Source organism: Talpa occidentalis, unplaced genomic scaffold (genome assembly GCF_014898055.3).
Source record: "Talpa occidentalis isolate TD23 unplaced genomic scaffold, MPIMG_talOcc4v2.1 talOcc4.10, whole genome shotgun sequence".
Taxonomy (NCBI): Eukaryota; Metazoa; Chordata; class Mammalia; order Eulipotyphla; family Talpidae; genus Talpa; species Talpa occidentalis.
The window spans coordinates 69,750,472-69,771,764 of NW_023600993.1; the positions used below are offsets into that span (position 1 = coordinate 69,750,472).

General features: G+C 36.2%; 1 protein-coding gene across 7 annotated transcripts in view; it reads left to right on the top strand.

The window, feature by feature from the left end:
• Positions 1–21,293, top strand: part of RALGAPA2 (Ral GTPase activating protein catalytic subunit alpha 2) — a 329,205-nt gene that overhangs the window by 219,984 nt on the left and 87,928 nt on the right. For 6 of the 7 annotated variants that reach the window (XR_008552100.1, XR_008552101.1, XM_054695973.1 and 3 more), the window contains one exon: positions 2,294–2,452. Coding sequence is in view for 5 of the 7 variants with exons in the window: in XM_054695973.1 (XP_054551948.1) it covers positions 2,294–2,452 (159 nt within the window). In the remaining 2 variants the exon portion in view is untranslated. Of the gene's footprint in view, positions 1–2,293; positions 2,453–3,170; positions 3,626–21,293 lie in introns of those variants that run through there. The other variant, XM_054695976.1, reaches the window with a different exon arrangement.

The window sequence follows — 21,293 nt, forward strand, 5'->3', positions numbered from 1 at the left end:
AATTTTCTTTGCAAAATGACTGTAGGCTCTGGGGTACCCTTACCCGCACAATTACCTTCCACTACTCTAAATTCCTCCCGTAATTTCAATGTGATACTACTCATTTCCCTTGAAAACCTGCCTTCACTGTGTTGGCAATGCTGGCTACCATAATTTCATTTCAGAAGTGTATAGTGCGGTCCTTTTATGTTTTATTAAAAAGGAAAAAAAAGGAAAGAAAAATTCTAATATGTGAGATGAAAATAGAAAAATACAGAGATGTTTTGTTCAGTGTTACTATAACAACACAATGCCATCCTCCTTTTTTAAAAAAAAAAGATTTATTTATGCATACAAGAACTGGGATAGAGGTCAGAGGTGTAGGGGGGTAAGAGGATTCACCGGAGACAGAGTAGGGGACAGAACAGGTGGATTGACTGAAGTACACTGCTGAGGGGAACAGCAGTGAGTCAGGAGAGGTCTGCTGTGCCATGTGGGTTGCTCCTTGGACAGCTGGGGATCGAACTAGTACTGCAGCGGCTGCAATAGCTTCACAGATTGCGTCTTAACCCCTTGCGCCACCAGGAAGGCCCCATTCTCCTTTTATTAAACTATTCATGTAATGATTTGACTCCTACCCCTATTTTAAAAAAATGTACTGGGTAACTTCAAATTTAGAAAGTTGTAGGAACCATTGCATTGTACTAAATTATTGGAACTTGTTTTCAATGCTCACAGTGACCTTTGTCCTAGAGCTCATTTGCAGGCACTTGAATCATGTATGCCTCAAGTAGGTGCAAAGATACAGACGCAAATCTCTGTGTAAAAGTCAAGCCATTATTAATATAATAAAGTAAAAAAAAAAGTCATTTCCCAAGAGTATGAGAAAATAAAAAATAAGGCATTGCAGTGAACCAGCTTCCTTTGTAACCTCATAAATGGAATGGAGGCCATATTGGAATCATCTCAGATTTTCTCTTTATGGCCAAATAGTCTATAAATAAAACTGTATTTATGCTAACATATTTTAAATACCTTTTAAATTTAAGTATTCCAGAGCATCCATTTTTATATTTTAAAACAAAACGAAAACATTATCTTTGATACATCTCTATTTTACTAAAGTGCCTCTGAATTTAGTCATTGTTTAAGATTTATCTGTTAAATAAACTAGAAATACCCTTTCATGGTGGCAGATACCATTCTTCTGCAGCACATGACAAGACCAAAAGCCCACATTCTCAATAAGTGTTAAAAGGCCTTCATCAGCCTTTTAGGTTTTAGGATTTTAATTTAGGACATTACCGAAGATTTTAATTTTTATAATTTACTTACTTTTAACCATGCTTTGAGGCTTACTCAGATAATTTCTGAGTAGTGCCATCATTATGCAGGAGTTTTATCCAGAGTGTCCTTCATCATCCCATGAAGAACTCTGAAAGAGACCAGGAACCTCTGATTTGTTTTTGGACTTTATAACCTCTTTGTGCATAAATGATAAAAAAAAAAAAAAAAAACAGTAGGCTAAGCTATTTGAGCTATGAAAGTATAATAGCTTTTGATGTAGGCTTAGGTAGCCATGAAATGGCGGAATTAGAACCCCCAACCCAGGTTTCCAGACCCACTCTGCCACATGCTGTTCATTTACCCTGGTGCCATCATCTTTCTGAGCTCTGTTTTCTCCTTTTTAGATAGCATAAAGATGATGTAGTCTATCTAAGTTAGTGGAAAGATTAAACACAACTTGTGTGAACATACACTTTACATCGTATGTACTCTTCAAATGCTAGGTATAAATTTAAGTAATACTAGTTTCTTAAATATAGGTAATTTTATGTTCATACCTTTTGTCACAAGTCTAGGGTTTTTTTTTTTACATTTGGTAACACTTGTGTTATATTAGCTTATGTTCTTACTCATATTCTTGAATTAAGAATCACAAAGCTCTTCTGTAATGTGAAATAAAAGCTCATTAATTGTTTAGGAACATGCTTAGCAATATAAAGGAAAAGGCTTTGATAAAGGAATAAAACTAGATCTAGAGAAATTCTTGAAAAGGTCTTGTCTCTATCAGCTGAAATGTACCTGCAATGCGGTGTGCATTATTATAGTACTGATCTGTTTCTTAGAAGGTAAGCTGTGTTATAATGCATGTATACTTTTTAAAATCCTCATAAAATACATCAGTAGTGTAGTCTTGTTTTAATAGTGAACTATTTTTGCCTCTAAGTATTATAATTCAATTTGTAAGCTGTGACCCCTCATAAACTGCTGTTATCACTCTGATTAATGAAGAGCCAATTTGCTGTTGTAGCTCCGTCACTTGGGAAATGATGAGGTCCACATCGTCTGGTCCGAACACTCTAGAGACTACCGCAGGGGTATTATCCCAACCGCCTTTGGAGATGTTTCAATCATTATTTACCCAATGAAGAATCACATGTTCTTTATCGCAATAACGAAGAAACCTGAGGTATGTTTCACCATAGTTTTGCCCTGACGTGTACTGCCTTTGCCATGAGTCACTGTTACTGAAAAATAATGATATACTTAGGATAACAATAGCTTTTTTCCCAACTGGTGAATTTGTTAATGTATCTGAATTATATGTACCATTTAGGAATTAAATATGAATTGAGATTTTTCAAAGAAACATTCATCATGAGCACAGAATTATGCATTTTATTACTTGGCTTCTTTAAACAAAATTATAATGGTAAAGACATTTATGATTTTTAAATGGTTTAAAAATGAATAATGTTGTAAATAAATAAATAAATAAATAAATAAAACTAAATTCAGACTTACACAAAACCAAATTATAGAGTTAAATCTTTTTAGAAAAATTGTTTTGTAAGAATCATTAGCTCTAGATGAGCTAAAATTTATACTTTGAAATAATTTATCAAAAATTTATCTCAATGTCATCACAACCTATAAAATACTCTTTAACAGTTCCAGCAACAGTTGCATCAGCAGAAAGATCCTTTTCAAGAAAAAAATTACCAAAAATTATTTTCTAAGAGAAATGTAGTTTTCAATTATAGCAGCTGAAAATGAAGTTGTTAAAAGTATAAATTTTTATAACCTAATAAGTAAATTTCTAGAAAATCACACCAGGAAAAAAAAATTAAAAATAAATGGTTTAAATTTTTTTAATTTCATTTTTTAATTGTTATTTTAAATTTCAGGCATGTTGATTAATAAGAATTGAATGAACTGCATATCACATCTAGCATTTTGTGGATGAGAATATAGAGAATCCAGCTTTGCCTGATGGATATGGGGGCATTGCTTGCCAAGCCTCCATTGCTAATGGGGGTCAGTCCTGAAGGATTACAGGCATGTCCATGAAGAGATTGACCTCTCTAGCACAGTCCATAAGATGATCTTTAACAATTGAGACACCTTACCATAGAATCAGTTCAGCCGCATCAATTGGTATTGATCATGAGAATGGCTGGAACAATCCAGTGGTTATATGCTCTGTACAAAATTAGCTGTGGTTTTGATCCTTGCCATGCCTTTGGTGGTAATTTAGCAGTGCTTTATATAGTGACTTGTTTTTGTTTTGGAATTATTAATAAAAGGGTTGTTTTTAAAGATTTTTAATTGAGCATTTAGTATATTGAATCACTCCTCCTCTAGAAAATGTCTTCGTGTTTGATATTAAATATAATCTTCATTTTCATTACACATTAATCACCTGAAGGAGCTAAAATTACATTCCAGATAATCTATTTTTAAGCTTTCAAATAATAAGATTTACTGAGATTTATAACCTAATATAAAATTCCCTATTTTTAAACTTTAAAATAGTACATAACTGAGATTTACTGGCTTATATATAACCTTATCTAAAGTATTAAAGTTATAGGGTAAAATGATAAAAAATGAAAAGTGCTTCAAATAATTCCTGGCTCAGAGTAAAATCTATTTAAGTGTTTATTATTATTATTATTATTATTACTACTCAAGTTTTTTAGCCTGAGTAAATAATGAATCCCAACTCTTAACATGGTCATTATTTCTCAGACTAGGTACAGTGTAATTCAGCTCCTAAATTCAGAAAAATCTTACCCTGGCCAGTGAGAAGCCTGACAAAAAGGGAACCTCTTTTCTATTTCAGGAGTGCAGATGCCAAAAGTTCTTCATATTAAATGTTTGTGTTATCTTTTATACAGAGCTCTATGTATGTGAAGTTTTTATATAAAAAAAATGCCTCTGCATGTTAATAACATGTGTATTTGTCTATGAAGACCATAACTGAAATTTTAAGATTTAAACTCGAATTTAATATTAGAAAAGCAATACATTTAGTATCCTCTTTTAGGATTTAGTATTAGCTTTCAAATTAAAGAATGTGTTTCTTTAATATTTAGTATGGATTAGCTGGCTTTATTTGTTCATTTTCAACATCATTTTCTAAAATGTCATTTAATATCCCAAAACTGCTGTTTATTTTTATAGTAAATAAATACTGTAAAAGATAGTTTGGTTCACTTTATAGTGTCAAAGTGGTTTTAAAAAAGACATCAGACATATAATTCATGAAAACAAGTATTAACATGCCTTTTAAAGTTTCTTTAAAAACTGTGAGTTTTGTAAATTTGGTCATAAATTCTGGCCAGATAAATTGAGCGAAGCGCTTTCTTAATATTTCAATTCAAAAGCCTGAAGGGAAGAAGAGAGTAATGGGCAAGTGAAAATTTAGTGTTATCCCGACATTTAAAGTACAAACCATTACAATGTAATAAAATTAATCCAGACATTTCCAGGGCAAGTGTGGCTGACCTTTTGTTCACCAACCACTGACCCCAGGATGAATACGAGAGGCTTGTGGAGGGAAAGTCTGTTTGTTTGGCTTCCATCCCTGGTATTTAAATTGCATTCCCTAATCAAATGAAAAGGCTGTCCTCTCTATCAGGTTACAGAATCCATGGCAACATTTGGCCTTTTATATCCATAATGTTAGCCTTTTTGTTTGCATCTAAGTAGAGACACCTGGAGCAATGTTAACATTAACCGATTTAGCATTAATAGCTTCATTATATAAGAATTTCTGATCAGATAGCTGTTACTTTTGTTATATTGCTTCAGCTTGTATTGTTGTCATTTTTTATCTCCCTGCTTGGCAACCAGGCAATGATTTGCAAATTTTTTTTGTCTTGATTAATTAAGCAATATAATTATCAGTAACCGTGATGCAGTCTTTGCTCAACAAAGCTTCTGAGAGAAAACAATGGTAAGTCTGTTAGTATGAATGCATTCCACGCGTCCCAGATGCATGAGGATATTATGGACAATGAGGGGAAAGGCCGCCTGTGAGCGAGGACAAAGGGTGCCACGCAGACTCGACACACTGCACATACCGCCAGGGACATGCTGCGGGCTCCCTGGGACACAGACGCCTCGTTAGATTACAGCTAGTCAGCAGAGATTAATTCTCAGCCATTTGGTGCAATAATTTACCCATTCCCCAGTCTTTTAACTAGTGTTCCTTATGATGGGAAAGAAGGCTTTGTACTCAAAAGGTTTATTTAACCTTGCCTACTTTTAGGAATCTCTGCTAAAATCATTATTTTTGCTAAGAAATTCTAATGACGCAGCTGCTCAGAGTTGAGGAATATTCCTGTTGGGAGGACGTGATATGTGCAAGTTTCAGAAATTATAGATTCAAAGGCATTCTTTTAGCACCTGTATATTTCATCTGAATATAGTGTGACTCAGTGGTCTAAGTACATTTATTTTACTGGTCTCTGGGTAGCCATACTTGTCTAAGAATAATTTTAATCCTTTTTTAGGAGGAAAAAAAAAACCTCATCAGTACACAAAAGTCCTGCTTATTGGATAGAGTCATGCATATTCAAATTGCACTTTCATTCACTCAGCCTCATTAATAGCGTATGTAATAATGTGGGGCTATTTGTAATACAAGCTCACAGGCAGCATTGCTTCCAAGTCCTTTGAAATTTAGCATATTTCGCTTTTTCATTCCATACACCTCCCTTAAATATACAAATTATGTGCCCGGCAGAACCCGCCTCCTCTTAATAATATACAGCATTTGTGAAATGGTATGTTGAAGAAGTGTGAGTGGGTGTGCTTGTGTGCACACATAAAACCTTTTCATCTAAGATGCCCTGTTCACTTCTTGAGCTTTTTATTGAACTTTTAAGAATAAATAAATAAAAATTGGTGTGCTTAGCAACATCATTTCATTGTGAAATTACTTTCAGAATAAGTCCATCTCCATAAATGTTGACTTAATAGTCTCTAGTCATAGAAAAAAAATGTTCTATTGGGAGGCTTCTTTTTTTTCTACCTGTATTACTAAGTCAGCAGTCAGAGAAGACTTGCATGTAGAACAGAATATGGGTGATTTAGTTTGTTAAAATACCCAGTTTGTAATACAGAAAAGTGATTCATAAAGCTTCCATGTTGCAATGAGTACCCATGTCACGTCCCTTTTTCTAGAAACTGAAAATAATATTGGTGTTCCAAACATTTGCTTTTATGAATTTGTGAGGTAAGTTTTAGTGTTTTTGTCATGTTTATCTCCAGACATCTTAGTGGTAGACTGATAACTGTCTGACCAGTGGGTAGATGTGCTGTAACAATCTCATCAGGAACATTGGAGACAAGAGGAAACTTGGGTAAAGGGTCTTTCTCACACCTCTACCAAAGTGTAAATTTTATAAGTGGAAATCATGTAAATGCCTTTCAGACTCTGCTTTCTCTGCCCTGGTATGGGTATGGGAGAAAAATAGATGATGAGTCAATCATTTCTGAGAAGTAGAAGCAAGAAACAGTAATAGATTCAAAGGTGGGCCCCAAAGTTCCAATGCCTCGGCTGCCATAAGTAGGCAGGGGTTTGGGGCAGGTCTCTCAATTTACTTTCAGATGGGACCAAAGTCTCTTTATGTCCTTTCAGAGATTGTAAGTTCCCCTTAACAATGCTGGACCTTTGTTGCATCTTTCAATTCCTAGATGCCCATCTTTTCCCTAAGTAGCCCTGATTTACCAGGCTGCTATTGACTTTGTGTCTGGCTCCCTTGTTCCCTTTCAAGTTCAGCAGCTATTGTGAGTGATCCTGCTGGAGGTTCAGCCTTATTGTGTGTGTGTGTGTGTGTGACATGTACCTCTTCAGGATGATGTATAACCTAGGACCTTCCCTTAAACCAGGTGCCCAGACATGCTGGTTAAGGCTGGGGCACCAGAAGTCACAAAAGCATTTGTATATGTGAGGCCAAGTGGGCTCAGTAATTGACACCTGTGCTTGAAGGAAATCTTTTACTGTTACTAATATAGTCTCATTTTATAAGGTGTGTCTCTGACTCTAACATGCTTATATAAATTTCATTCTTATTTTAACTGTGTTATTTTCCTAAATATTTATCTCAGCCCCCACCAAATAACTTCTAGGGATTAAGTCATATACTTCAAAATAGTCTGGGAAGTTATTAGAGAAAGTAAGCTGTTAACTTTTATATAGGTAAAGAGTTATTATGAAAACACTGAATAATCAGAATTTACTAAAATAATAAAATAAATGGATGATTACAGTATGTTCCAGTTGGTAATTTTTTATTTTTATTGTTGTTATTTTTACTGAAGGAATGGCATTCAGACTAAGTGAAAGAGCAGTTGTCATTTGTAGATGTTATATCAAAATTAAATAGCTTCTTTAATTTATTACCATTCCTAATTAGAGAAATATCCTGGATACAATGGGTTTATATTATTCCTTTCTCCAGTGTTAGAAAGACTGAGTCACCCACAAGCAGTTACCAAAGAATAATAACTTTTGCAGAAACGATGAGCCTCAATACAAATGGAAAAAATCTATTACCTAATTCTTATGAACTCCTAGCTTCTATTTTATCTTTCACAACAATTTGACTATTGAAAATTTCTCTCAATTGATTTTTCTCAAAAGTTCATATTAGTTTCCCTTTTTAGAAATTGCCCTTTGAGATATATTTATGTCCTCTACTTTGCCTTATCCTCCCTCCTTGGTCAACTAGAGTCAGCCAGTGTAAATGTATATAGAATGGCAAATGGTAAAGATTGTTTTGTGTCAGAAAAGCAACTTAATTCTCATTCTTTACCTCTGAGCTACCTCAGCAGGAAAGACCTTCTGGCCCTAGAGACTGGGCACATTCTCCAGACACTTCAGCAGTAGCACATGCACTTTCTGATAAGTTCATTCAAGCTGTTGCCTACTCTGTCAGCCAACATCAGACAAGGGAAGCCAGAGAGTCAGGAGTACATAGAACTCCTTTGTGAGAAGAAAAGAAGGCCCACTGCCAGTGTTAGACAATTATCTTTAACATGTATTTTCTGTGCTGTACTTAAAATTCATGTTTGTTGTTGGGTTTCATGAATGTTTTAATCATAATTTCATCTGATTGCTGATTACTGAACTGCTTACAGCACAAGTTACAGGAGAAAATGCACTTAATATTTTGAGGAATGTATTTTAAGTAAGTTTATTAAAGTGCAGTGTTGCTAAAGATAGAGGAAAGAGCTATTCTTATTTTCTTAATTGTTGTCATTGTTGCCTGGATGAAGCAGCACTGAATGATTTTAGAGTAAGATCAACTCCTTGATTTTACCTCTCAGAATTAAATGGTCCGTACTATCATCAGGGGGAAACTCTCATTAGTAGTCATCACTAGTGGAGTTCACAGTCCCATCCTTCTTTGTCCCAGTTGAGTTTCTTCCAGTATGACTGCTTTCTATGTGCTATAGGTGCTAATCTCAAAATAACTTTGTCCAGTGTTTGCAGTATTTAAATTTCTGTGTTTTTTTTTTTTCTTAAACTGTGAAGCACCTTCTTCAAACCTACCAAACAGAAGTGACATTGCAGCAGAAACCTGACTAAGATCCCAGGACTATCCTAGTCACTCTTTTCCCCTTGCCTTTGAGGTCTCTCCATGGAGCAAAAGACAAATGGTTACAACAGATCTTGTTCTATAAATGTGACAAGGGACCACAGATTTTGTTACTATCCAGCAGTCAGACCCTCAGGAGCTAGAGGCCTTCACTCAGTCTTTCAGTCTTTCAGATTTACTCAGTGTATCTACTGGGGCTGCTTCCGACTAGGTACTGTGTCAAGGGCCAGGGATCTGTGCTCCTGGAACCTGAATGTTAGTCGTACACCAATAGATAAGTAAATGGATGAACTAGAGACTATAAGACAGGAGGTATTATAAAGACAATAAAACTGAGCTACTTTAATTTAGGAATGGGGAATTCTAGTTTACTGTCCAACATGAAAGGAGCTTGAAACTTATTCCCATCCTCACAATAAGAATGAAGCTGAACAAACTTCAAATTAAAAACTTTTCTTATCTCTTTCAGAGAATTGAAGTCATTAGGCAAACTGCTGCCTCCCCCAAGAGTAGAAGCCCAGTCAGAGTGAGTGGAGAGCCAATGCCAGAGTAAATGCCAACTCTAACTGGTCGATTGTTGAGGCACATTCTAACTCACAAGACTGAGTTAGTAAAGATGAGAAAGAGGAGAAGGAATCCTCATTTTTCAGCAGAGGGGAAAGTAGACATTTTGAAATACATGGACAGCTTTCCGTTCTTTTAGTAAAGCCTGCTCTCAAGAGAAACCCTTTTACCTTACATACTGGGTATTTTCCAGAGGATAACCAACTGGTAGGAGGGAAATACTCAACTTGAGATCCCTCTAGCCTTGCTAACTCAACTAAGAGGGAGACAGAAAACTGAGAAACTCTTGTGAAGGTCACAGCCCAGAATCACAAGCTCATTAAAAGGCTGGTACTTAATCATATGTCAGTATACTTTTTCACTGTACCTTATCACTATATCAATGGGTGTTTATATATTTGCAGAGTATACAACTGAAAGAAATGCACATTTAAAGGCCTTGTTTAGGAAATCTCTAGAGAGGATCCTCCCGGGTGGGATAGGAGTGAAGTCTCAGTGCTATCACTCTATTGCCACTGCAACCTCAGCTCCATCCCCAGCCAGGGAGGTAACCCACATGGCGCAGCAGACCTCCCCTGTATCACTCGCTGGTCCCCTCAGCAGTGTAATTCAGTAGATGTACCTGTTCTGCTCCCCACTCTGTCTCTGGTGAATCCTCTCACCCTTGCATCTCTGGCCTGCACCTAAGTTCTTCTATGCAAAAATAAATCTTTGAAAGAAAAGAAATCCAGAAAAACCCAAAGACCACAAGGGAGACAAAAACAGGGCACCCAAGGAGATTTTAGCTATGACTACTTCATCTATAACTACAACAAACAATAAATACAGCCTAACTTCTAGCGAGACAAACCTTCAGTATGAAACCTCATTCTAAAGGCCTATTTACTTTTATTCCTTTAACCTAGTATATCATGTCCAGCTTTCAACAACAACAACAACAACAACAACAATGTCTTTTAGGCATACTAAAAGACAAAAAAAAATACAGTTTAAGAATCAGACTCAGGTAAGGTAGAGATTTTAGAATTATCAGACCAGGAATTTAAAATACCCAATAAAGGGACCTCCCTGGTGGCCTAGGGTTTAAGTCTCAGCATTACCACTGCAAAGGCCCACCATGACGTTCTGAGTTTGATCCCTGGCCAGGGAGCTAACCTACATGGTGCAGCAGACCTCTTCTGTTTTGCCTGCTGCTCTGATTAGCAGTGTATTTCAGTAGATGTGCCTGTTCTGCTCCCCACTCTGTCTCTGGTGAATCCTCTCACACCCTGCACCTCTGGCCTGCACCTCAGGCAAAAATAAATAAAATATTTAAAAGTAACTAATATACTAAGGAATATAATAAAAAAATGAAACATTCAAGAAGAGATGGTTAACGTGAACAGAGAGATTGACATTACAAGAAAGAATTAAAGGGAAATGTTTGAAATTAGAAACTATAACAGAAATGAAGATAGTTTTTGATGGGCTCATGAATAAACTGTGTGGCAAAGGAAATAAATTGTGAGCTCAAAGGTATGCCAATAGAAACCTCATAACTTACATGCAAGAGGGAAAAAGCATGAAAAAACATGAGCAAAAATATACAAAACCTTTTTTTCAAATTAATGACATCAAACTACAGATCCAAGAAGCACAGAAATTCCCAAATAGGATGAATAACAAAATATTCACACCTCAAAATAATATTTTCAAACTGCATATTTTAGACTAAATGTTCATTTCCCCCCAGAATTCATATTTGAAACCTAATCCCCAATGTAATGCTATTCGGAGATAGCACCTTTGGGAGGGCATGAGGTCAAGGAGATGAAGCCTTCTGGAATGGATTTGCTGCCCTTTTAAAAGAGATGCTATCTCTTTTGCCATGTGAAGACAGAAGATAGCCATCTATCTCCAGACTTCATCTCCTGATGTCTTGATCTCACAACTGCCAACTTCCAGAACTGTGAGAGGTAAACTTCTGTTGTTTATAAGTCACCCAATCTATGGTACTTAGTTATAGTAGCCCATATGGATTAAAACACTACCAAAAATCAAAAACAAAGGAAATATCTTGGAGCTAAATGGCAGGGGCAGGGTTCGGGGGACAGCCATAGAGGAATTAGGGAAAACATTATATCAGATGTCACTTCAGAAATCATATAAGAAGCAAATGGAATAAAACATTTTAAAATGTTAAAAGAAGATAACCACCAGCCTAGAATTCTGTACCCTTTGAAAGAAAGAGGAGAAATAGACTTTCTGAGACAAGCAAAAATTGGAAAATGTGTGACTAGTAGGTATACTTTGTGAAAGGCGTTAAAATAAATTCATGAAAAAGAAGGAAAGTGATGTAGGTCGGTAACATAGATCTACTTTATTTAAAGGAATAATTTTAGAGAAGGAATAAATGAAGGTAAAATGAAATCTTAACTGCTGCTTAGGGAAACAGGGGTGGCAGGGTAAGTCATACAGAGCCTCTGGAGCCTTGGGGAGGAGTCTAGAACTGAGTCCTGACCTGGCTGAGCTTGAGAAAGGCAGTTGTCCAGTACAGCTACAGTGCTGGCCTCATGGGATTATTAGAATTACATACATACTGTACACTGAGCACTGGGCTCAGAATCTGATCCAATGTGGGAGGCTTAATAAAGGTCAGAACAGTAGCCACAGACACTGGGTTCATCATCAAATGAAATATTCCAGGACTTTTTAACTCCTTATCTATGATTTATTTGTTGCTATGTCTTAATATAACCTCTTTATTAATCCAAAACTCAATCAATTATATATATATATTACTTTCATCTCCAATTCCTAAGAATAGACTCCAGAGTCTTCAAAGGAGAATCATTTACAGACTCAATGAAGTGGCCAGCCTACTTTAAAAGACATTCATGAAGATGCAATAATTGTTCCCTAGAGAAACTTTCTCACTATTTGGAAATTCTTTTTCTATGTATAGCCCAGGCCCTGAAATTTAGAGTTTTCTCTCACTTTTCAAGAAACTTTTCCAAGCCAGATGAGCCATTATTTGGGTGACTCCTCATAGAGTGCTGTCCTCCTGGTACCCTTGTGGAGTTGTGTGTTCATGGAGGACAGTGCAATCTCTCTCCCTTGCCGCATCCCACCCTGAACCACAGAACACATGAGAAGTGTTTAGAACACCTTTTTCAGTTTTGGACTCTTTAGTCTTTCTGGCAAATAGCATAACAAATGTTTTTTTTCCATTGGGAAAATTAATGTCTTTCAATGCAATGTTTTAATCAATTTTTCTGTCACCCATTTTGACATCTCAAATATAAGCACAAGTCCAGAGACACTATTTAAATTAATAATTACTATGAGATTGTGACCCTCCCAGAAAGAAGCAACTGTGGCAGGTCCTCGCATGCTAGATTGCAGAGATAGAGGGCCATAGATCATCTGTTCTAACCTTACCTAGGCACAGGTGACCCTGAGTGGGTCCACACCTTTCTTCTATGAATCCAGTATCCCTGGAAAGCACAGTCCTCTGAACAACTGCACCCATAAATCACCTTTTCATCTTTTTGACCTTTCATTTTGGTCCTTCATTATTTCCAAACTAATGCTTGATTCATTGTTCATTATAACTATTCTTATTTTAGATTTATTAGGAGATCTGGTCAGAAAGGTGGAAAACCATTTTGTTTGTGACTTTAATGAATTCCCAAGAAGTTCTGTTTTTCTAAGTTTAAATGTGGGATTCGGGGCAATGCACATGGATTCTCTGGGGTGTGTGTGTGTTGGATGGGCTGCTCTTTCCCTTGTGCCTTGGTTTTGTTGGCACATATGAAGACCTGCTCTACAATAAGAGGTTCCATAGGTCTTCTATGGATCAAGTCTTCATAGATTGACCTGATGTCTTATCGTTGAGGCAATGCAGGCTTTGAAATGACTGGAGCCAAGCTTCCCTAAAGAAATGTCCTTGACCAGTCTCTTACATGGAAAACTGACTGGCCTGCTCAGCCCACTGGCACCTTCCCATAAGCCCATTCTCCCATGTGTAGTGACTCTTTTCTTCAGTTTCTTTCCTTAATGATTCTCTTAATCTAAAATTGTTTTCTAACTCAAGAGTACATTATTCTTCACCATTTATATTTACCTTTTCATAGAGATTGTGATCCCTATTGCAATTGATATTAACTTCATATGACCTTTCTTCACACCCATACTTTTATAATGTGCACAGACCTTTTCCTACAAGAATATAATGTGCACAGACCTTTTCCTACAAGACCTTTTCCTACAAGAAGCATGTTCTCTCCCCAACCTTCAGGATTAACCTTTGAACCTTTCAGCCACTCTGTGAGGGCAGTAGTGCAGACTGCACTGCTCTTTAGCTCCAAATATGTCCATAGTTAGTGTAAGTGTAGCAATTTAAGCAAGGGACTTGGTTTTGGTGCAGCCATACCAAGTCCAGATTTTGAGTCCCAGAGTATATTCAAGATATATTTAAGAGTACAAAGTTGTTAATTTTCACACCTGCATGCAGATGCTTATCAATGAAGGGATTTTTATATCTGTGTACACATGGTTCTGTGTACACATCCTCTATGTACTTTACAGGTGTATGTGTGGAGTAGAAACATGAATCCTAGAACTTTGTAGTAAGCACTGACCTCTTATATGATAAAACCAGCACCAAAAAGTTCAACATAAAAATCATGGCCATATCTTTGTTATGAACACATACTTCCAGTTAAAAAAAAAAGTCATGTAACTGATCAAACTAAGTGAAGTCACTCAAACTCTGCATTTATGGCTTACAGCATGGCCTGATTCACAGTGGACCCACACATGAAAATGTTCCAATTCTAGAAGCTGGAGGTTATCCATGAGGAACATGAACTGAGTTCAACTGTTTGTAACCCAGTTTGGAACATCAAGATACCTCCACTGAGTCATTCAAAGAGCAATTCCCACAAATCAAATGGAAATTTCAGGTCACTTTCTGTGTTCCAAGGATTCCCCTATGTCCTTACTCCTACAACTGTATACATCCTGGTGCTTGCATGCTTAAGTAATATTGCAACATGAACTTCGGTGTCATCCCTTCTCTCAAAAAAAAACAAAACAAAACAAAACAGTTTTCTTTGATTTCACAATATATGACTAAGAGAACCTAGGTGTGAAATTGCGTTGGCCAGGTCCCAGACCTGATAAGGAGAAAATCATTTGGGCTGCACTTTCTAGGACTGTGCTGCTTATAGCTGTACTTTATTCAGTGGAGCACATGATGGAGGTTCCAAATGCATCTTCTAACTTGCAGCTGGTAAGGAAATCTAGTTTGTCAAAAGTCACAGAAAATCTTACTAATCTCAGACTTTGGTCATCATAGTAGGGGAGGACAGTTACGAGTCAGAAACCAGTCGGCTGTGAATATATATACATGCTCACAACAGGAATGAAATGCTGAGTTAAGGTCCTGACTAGGACTAATATCTGAGGTAGTCTTCTGTTAACTTGACCATTGAGTGTGGGATCCTGAGAGGGTACCTCTAGAGAACCCCTTTTCCTATCCCCATTGTGTGGCAACAGCACTATTGACCTGGGCAGGGCCACTCACCCATTCTACTTGGAGCCTCCTTCACCACTTTGGTATTCAGCGGCCTAGAGAGCCTGAAATATCCCATGACAGTTTCCACTTTCCATTGAGGGGGAACAACTATGTTTTCTTCTGGTAGGAGTACTGCTCCATTAAGTACTAAAAATTAAAATAAGAAACCAGCATCATAAGAACAGAAGAAGAAAATTGCACGGGGATCAGGAGGAGTAAAGTGAGAGGCATTCTTCTTCTCCCTACATCTATGCCTAAGCATTCTGGTTATGGAGGAAATGTCACCATGTATTGGGCCCTGGTTTTAAGGATATACTAAATCCTATAGGTCAATATCCCTACTTCACAAGGCAGCATTTCCCAATTACCACTGTAAATATTTTCAACAATCTGCACATGTGCAGGAGGCTATACCTGTGTTTCTCCACTCAGCTTCATTAATATAGTGTCCTTCTTACTACAGTATATGATTTTTTTTTTTTTGCTACAAAGGCACATCCCTACCCTGTTCTTCCTCAAAAATGTCAGAACTATTCTTGACCTCTTTGATTTCCATAGGTGTAGAATCAGATTATGAAGATTCTCATATACATTGCTTTGAATTCATATATCAGTCTGGAGAAGAATATGACAATTTTGAGTCTTCTAGTCCTTGAACACATATATCATCCTATTTATTTAGACCACTTTACTTTTTATACTACTTTAATGTCTGTTAAAGTTTTTAAAATGTCTATATACTTCCCTTATAGTTCTATTCCAAGAACATTATAATTTTTGCTGTTCTAAAGAGTATCTCATTTCATTCTCTATTTGTTGTTGGTAGATAGAACTGCAGTAGGGTTTTTGTGAATTTGTTCTGTGTGCATTAACCTTGATGAGTGCCCTTGTTAATACTGACCATTTCCTGTAGATTCTTTTGGAGATTCTGTGAATATAATCAGGTCATCTGAATGACAGTTTTACTTCTTTCTAGCTCATAATCTTCTATTTTTATGTCTTGCTTTACTATATTGGCAAGGATCTCCAAGGCAAATGTTGATAGATGTAACCCAGGGAATATTCTTCTTTTCTTTTATTTTTTTTTAAAAGATTTATTTATTTATACAAGCACTGGGTACAGTCAGAGGCGCGGGAGGGTGAGAGAATTCACCAGAGCCAGAGCGGAGAGTAGAACAGGCAGACTGACGAAGTACACTGCTGAGGGGAGCAGTGGGCAGCAGGAGAGGTCTGCGCGCCATGTGGGACCCTCGCCCAGTGGCCAGGAATCGAGGAGCTGCAGAGGCCGCGGGCAGCTTCACAGCCCAGCGCTCAACCCCTGCGCCACCCGGGAGGCCCCTATTCTTCTTTTCTTTAGACTGGTTTCAAACATGAATCTTTGGATATATCCAAAGGTTGATGTAGGGTTTGATTTTTTTTTTTTAAAGATTTATTTATTTATACATACAAGAGCTGAGGTTAGAGAATGCAGGGGGGTGAGAGGATTCACCAGAGACAGAGTGGGGAATAAAACAGGCAGACTAACTGAAACACACTGCTGAGGAGAGCAGTGGGGGGACAGGAGAGGTCTCGCTGCGCCATGTGGGTTGCTCCCTGGCCAGCCAGGGGTAGGATTCATACTGCTGATTTGTTCATAGTGCTGTGCTTAACCCCTTGTGCCACCAGGGAGGCCCTGATAGATAGTCTTAAACAGATTAAGAAAGTTTCCTTCTCTTCCAAGATCACTAAAAAAAATTTTATAAGTGGATTTTGAGTTTAAACCTATGTTGAGATAATCATCTCATTTTTCTCATTTATTAATGTAATTAAATATACAGATTGATTTTTTGATGAAAACCCACACATTTTTCCTGAAATAAACCTAATTTGGTTATGATTTTTTATTATTCTTGCCCATTTTTTAATTGGTTTGCTAATACTTTTGCTGTGATTTTTGCATGAATGAGATTGACGCCTGATTTTTTTAAGATTATGCTTGCATACCTAATAAAATGAATGAGTTTGTTTTTCTCTTTTCCTGTACTTTGGAAGTTTCTTTGAAATGATTATTTACTCTTTGAAATTTTGTGGAATTTGCCTATAAAACTATCTGGGATGGCTTCTCCTTATTAAACTGCTATTTAATTACTTTAAAGCTTGTAGAATTGTTTTTTGCATATCATCTTGTGTCTATATTTAATAAGTTGTATTTTTCTGGGAATTTGGACCTTTCATCTTAATTTTCAAATGTATAAGCATAAAGTTAAGTATATTCTCTAAGCATTTGTAGGTGTGTGTCCTTCTTTTGTTCCTAATGTTATTTGTGCTTTCTTCTCTTTTGCTATCAACTCTGTTAGACTTTTTTCAAAGAACAAAGTTTTGGTCATGATTATTCTCTACTGTATGTTTTCTGTTTCTTTAATGCCTATCTTGTCTTTGTTATTTCTTTCCTCTGCTTAATTTTTTGTTATTCTTTTGGTTTTTCAATACTTGTTGAGGTGGAAGCCTATCCTCATTAAGTTGCAGCCTTTTTCCTTTCTAGAATATCTATTTAATTCCACATATTCCCTCCACGTACTGCTTCAACATATGTTATAATATTTACTATTTTCATTATTTATCTTAACATATTTTTGAATTTCCATTTCAATATCTTTGTTGATCCATGAATTACTTAGTAGTGTATTTCTTAATTTCTAAATGTAAATATTTGTGGTACTTATTCTGATATTATTGCTTTTGAACTCAATAAATAGCTTTCTGATATTATTGCTTTTGAACTCAATAAATAGCTTTTGAACTCAATAAACAGAATATAATTATATGATTTCAGTCACTTAAAATTTATTGAGACTTCACTACAATCTAGAACAGAACTCAGCAAACCTTTTCTGTAAAGGGTCAGTTAGTAAATATTTTAGGCTTTGTGATCCTTACAGTGTCTGTTAAAATTGCTCAATTCTGCTGCTGCTATGCAAAAGCAAGCTTAGGCAGTGTGTAAGTAAATGAGTGTGATTGTGTCATTCTTAGTGTACACGTCATACAAAAAGCCACTAAGGTGGAATTAGCCCCTGAAGACTATGTTTAAGGATCCTCAGCTACAACGCTGTAAATTTTTTAAATATATTTTGTGCATACTTGAAAAAAATGTCTTCTACAATTTGGAGGTGAAGTATTTTTTTATGTATCCATTAGGATGAGTTTGTTGGTGTGTTAAACAAATCTATAATATAGGTTTCTTTTTAAGATGTTTTCTTTGAAATATAACATTAATAAAGAAGGGGGCACAGATTTTAAGTGTACAATTCGATGAATGTTTTCAAAGTAAACTTGTTTGTTTAATATCACTTAGGTTCAAACATAGGTATTGTCAGCCCCCAGACAGTTGCATGTACCTTCCTCTCCCCATCACTAATCCCCTGAAAGGTGACTGCTATTTTGACCTCTACCACACACTCTTCAGTCTTCATTGATTAGTTTTACTTGTGTTTGAAGTTTCTATGAATGGAATTATGTGATATGAATTTATTTGTGTCTGTTTCACTCACTATATTTGGGCATTCCATGATATTACAAGTATATAAGTAATTGTGGTTGTTTCTTTTCACTACTATGAAGTATTCTATTGGGTGACTACATCACAAAGTTTTTATTCATTCTCCTTTTGATGGAATTGTTATGTCCAGTTTAGATTGTGTCCAGTTTGTGACTTTCCTTTTCATTTCAATAATGAGTAGAATTTTTAAAGTTTTTGTTAAGTCTAATTTCATTATTGAAAAAAATTTGCTTTTTGTACCTTAGGAAATTCTTGACTAACCCAAGCTTGTAAATATTTTCTTATATGCCTTTTTCTAGAAGCTTTGTGGTTCTAGCCCTAATATTTTGATCTAAGTGCATCTTCATTTTTGCGTGTGGCATGAGCTAATCATCAAGGTCTGTTAATAAGCATAGCTATCCAGTTGTTTCAATGTCTTTATTGAAATAAATGTTGCCTTCCCCATAAAATTGATATACTCTCCTTACTGCAAATCATTTACTGTATACGTGTGACTCTTTTCTCAAACACTATATTCTGTTCTGTTGATATATTTGTCTATTTTGGTGCCTATGTTATGATTTTTATGATATGGTGTGATAGTGTTACAGGCCTTGAAATCACATAATGTAGATCTTAACTCTTTTTGCTTGCTAATTTATATTTTCAATTCTATATAAATTTAAAATCAGCTTGTCCACATATATCAAAATAGTTAGATAAAATTTTTATTGGTTTGTGTTGACTCTAAAATTCTATTTCAGAAAACTGGGCATCTTAACAATATGGAAACTCCCAATCCATTAACAATTACTTAGATCATCTTTATTTTAGCAGCATTTGGTAGTTTTAAATGAGATGTCTTGCATATCCTTTGTCAAATTTATTACTAGACATTTACAAATATAATTGATTTGGAGAATATACTGTATCCTGTGGACTTTCAAATTTCACTTATTAGTTCTAGTGAAATTCCTTTGATTTTCTTGTATACATCATGTTATCTGTAAATAAAGATAACTCTGCTTCTTTCTAATTTTTATGCTCTTGTTTTCTTCCTTTCTTCCCCTATTTTCACTTATCATAATGACAAGCATCTTCAAAAATATTGGACAGAATGGGCCTCCCTTGGCACCAGAATGGTACAAGGGTTAAAGTCTCAGGGCTATCAAGCTGTAGCCAGCCACTGTAGCATGAATTCCATCCCCAGCCAGAGAGCTATCCCTCATGGCACAGCAGACCTCTCCTGTCTCACCCACTTCTCCCCTCAGCAGAGTATTTCAGTAGAGCCACCTGTTCTGCTCCCCACTCTGTCTCTGGTGAATCCATTCTGTCCCCCACCCACCCCCACACCTCTGGCCTACATCCCAGTTATTGCATGCATAAATAAATTAAAATAGATCTTAAAAAATACATGTTGGACAGAAGTGGTGCATGACAAAGACATCCTTGCCTTTTCAGATCTTCTTAGGTAGAAAACTTTTAGATTTCACCATTAATCATGATGCCATATTATTTTTCCTTTAAGATTTCATCAAATTGAGGAAATTGCCTTTCTTTTTCAGAGTGCTGGGTTTTGTTTTTTTTTTTTTTTCATGAATAAGAGTTGAATTTTAAATAATGTAAAAAACATTAGTTTGATGAATTTATGAATGTTAAACCAGACATGGTTTTATGGAAAATTCTACTTATGGATACAGATTTCTTTTTCTATATTTCTGAACTTATTTGCTAAAAATCTGGAAAGGGGCCTCCCCTGGTGGCGCACGCAGGTGGTTGAGCGCCACGCTGTGAAGCTGTCTGCAGCCTCTGCAGCGCCCGTTCAATCCTGGCCGGCCGGGAGGGTTCCACATGGCGTAGCAGACCTCTCCTGTCACGCCCGCTGCTCCCCTCAGCATTGTATTTCATCAGTTTGCCTGTTCTGTTCCCCGCTCTGTCTCTGGTGAATCCTCTCACCCTCCGCACGTCTGGCCTGTACCCCGGTTCTTGTATAAAAATAAATAAATAAATCTTTAAAAAAAAATCTGGAAAGAATTTTTGTACTTTTGTCAAGAGATATTAGTTTTAATTTTCTCATATCAACTCCTTATGGACAAAGATCATCGCTATATCCCAAGCTATTCCCCAGTACCAACCATATAAAAGATGTTCTACAAATAAACAGTTTTTTAAAGAAGTCAGAAGACCTACACTGAGACCCACATTAATTAATTTAAATTATCTATAATATTAATTAATATTACAAATTCAACAGGTATTTGGGTTTTAACATATACCAAGTACAGTGCTGCTCACTGGGATTTTCCAACCACTCCTCAATATCTTTTACTAATTTTTCAGGTCTACCTCTAAACATTGAAAATTTATAGGGTATAGTCCTTGAACGTCTTGCTCATCTAATCACCTGATCTCATTGCTATAAATACCATGTATAATGTATAAGTGAACAATCTGAATCTCTGTCTTGACTTCCACCCTGATATATCTGCTACCACTTCCATATATCACCACTGGATATCTAATAGGCATCTCAAACTTAGCATGTCTAAAATTGATCTATAATACATCTTCATGAACAGGTGGTCTGGCCTTCCAATAAACCATAGACCATGGCATTATTCTTATGCTTTTTCTTTCCTCCTTAAGTAATAGTCTGCAGCAAATCCTGTTAGCTCCATCTTTAAACTGTGTACAGAAACTGACCACCTCTCCGACTTTTCTTGCTATCATATCTTCGGTTTGACTGGTTTTTGAAAATTAAGTGTTTTTCTGTTTTGGA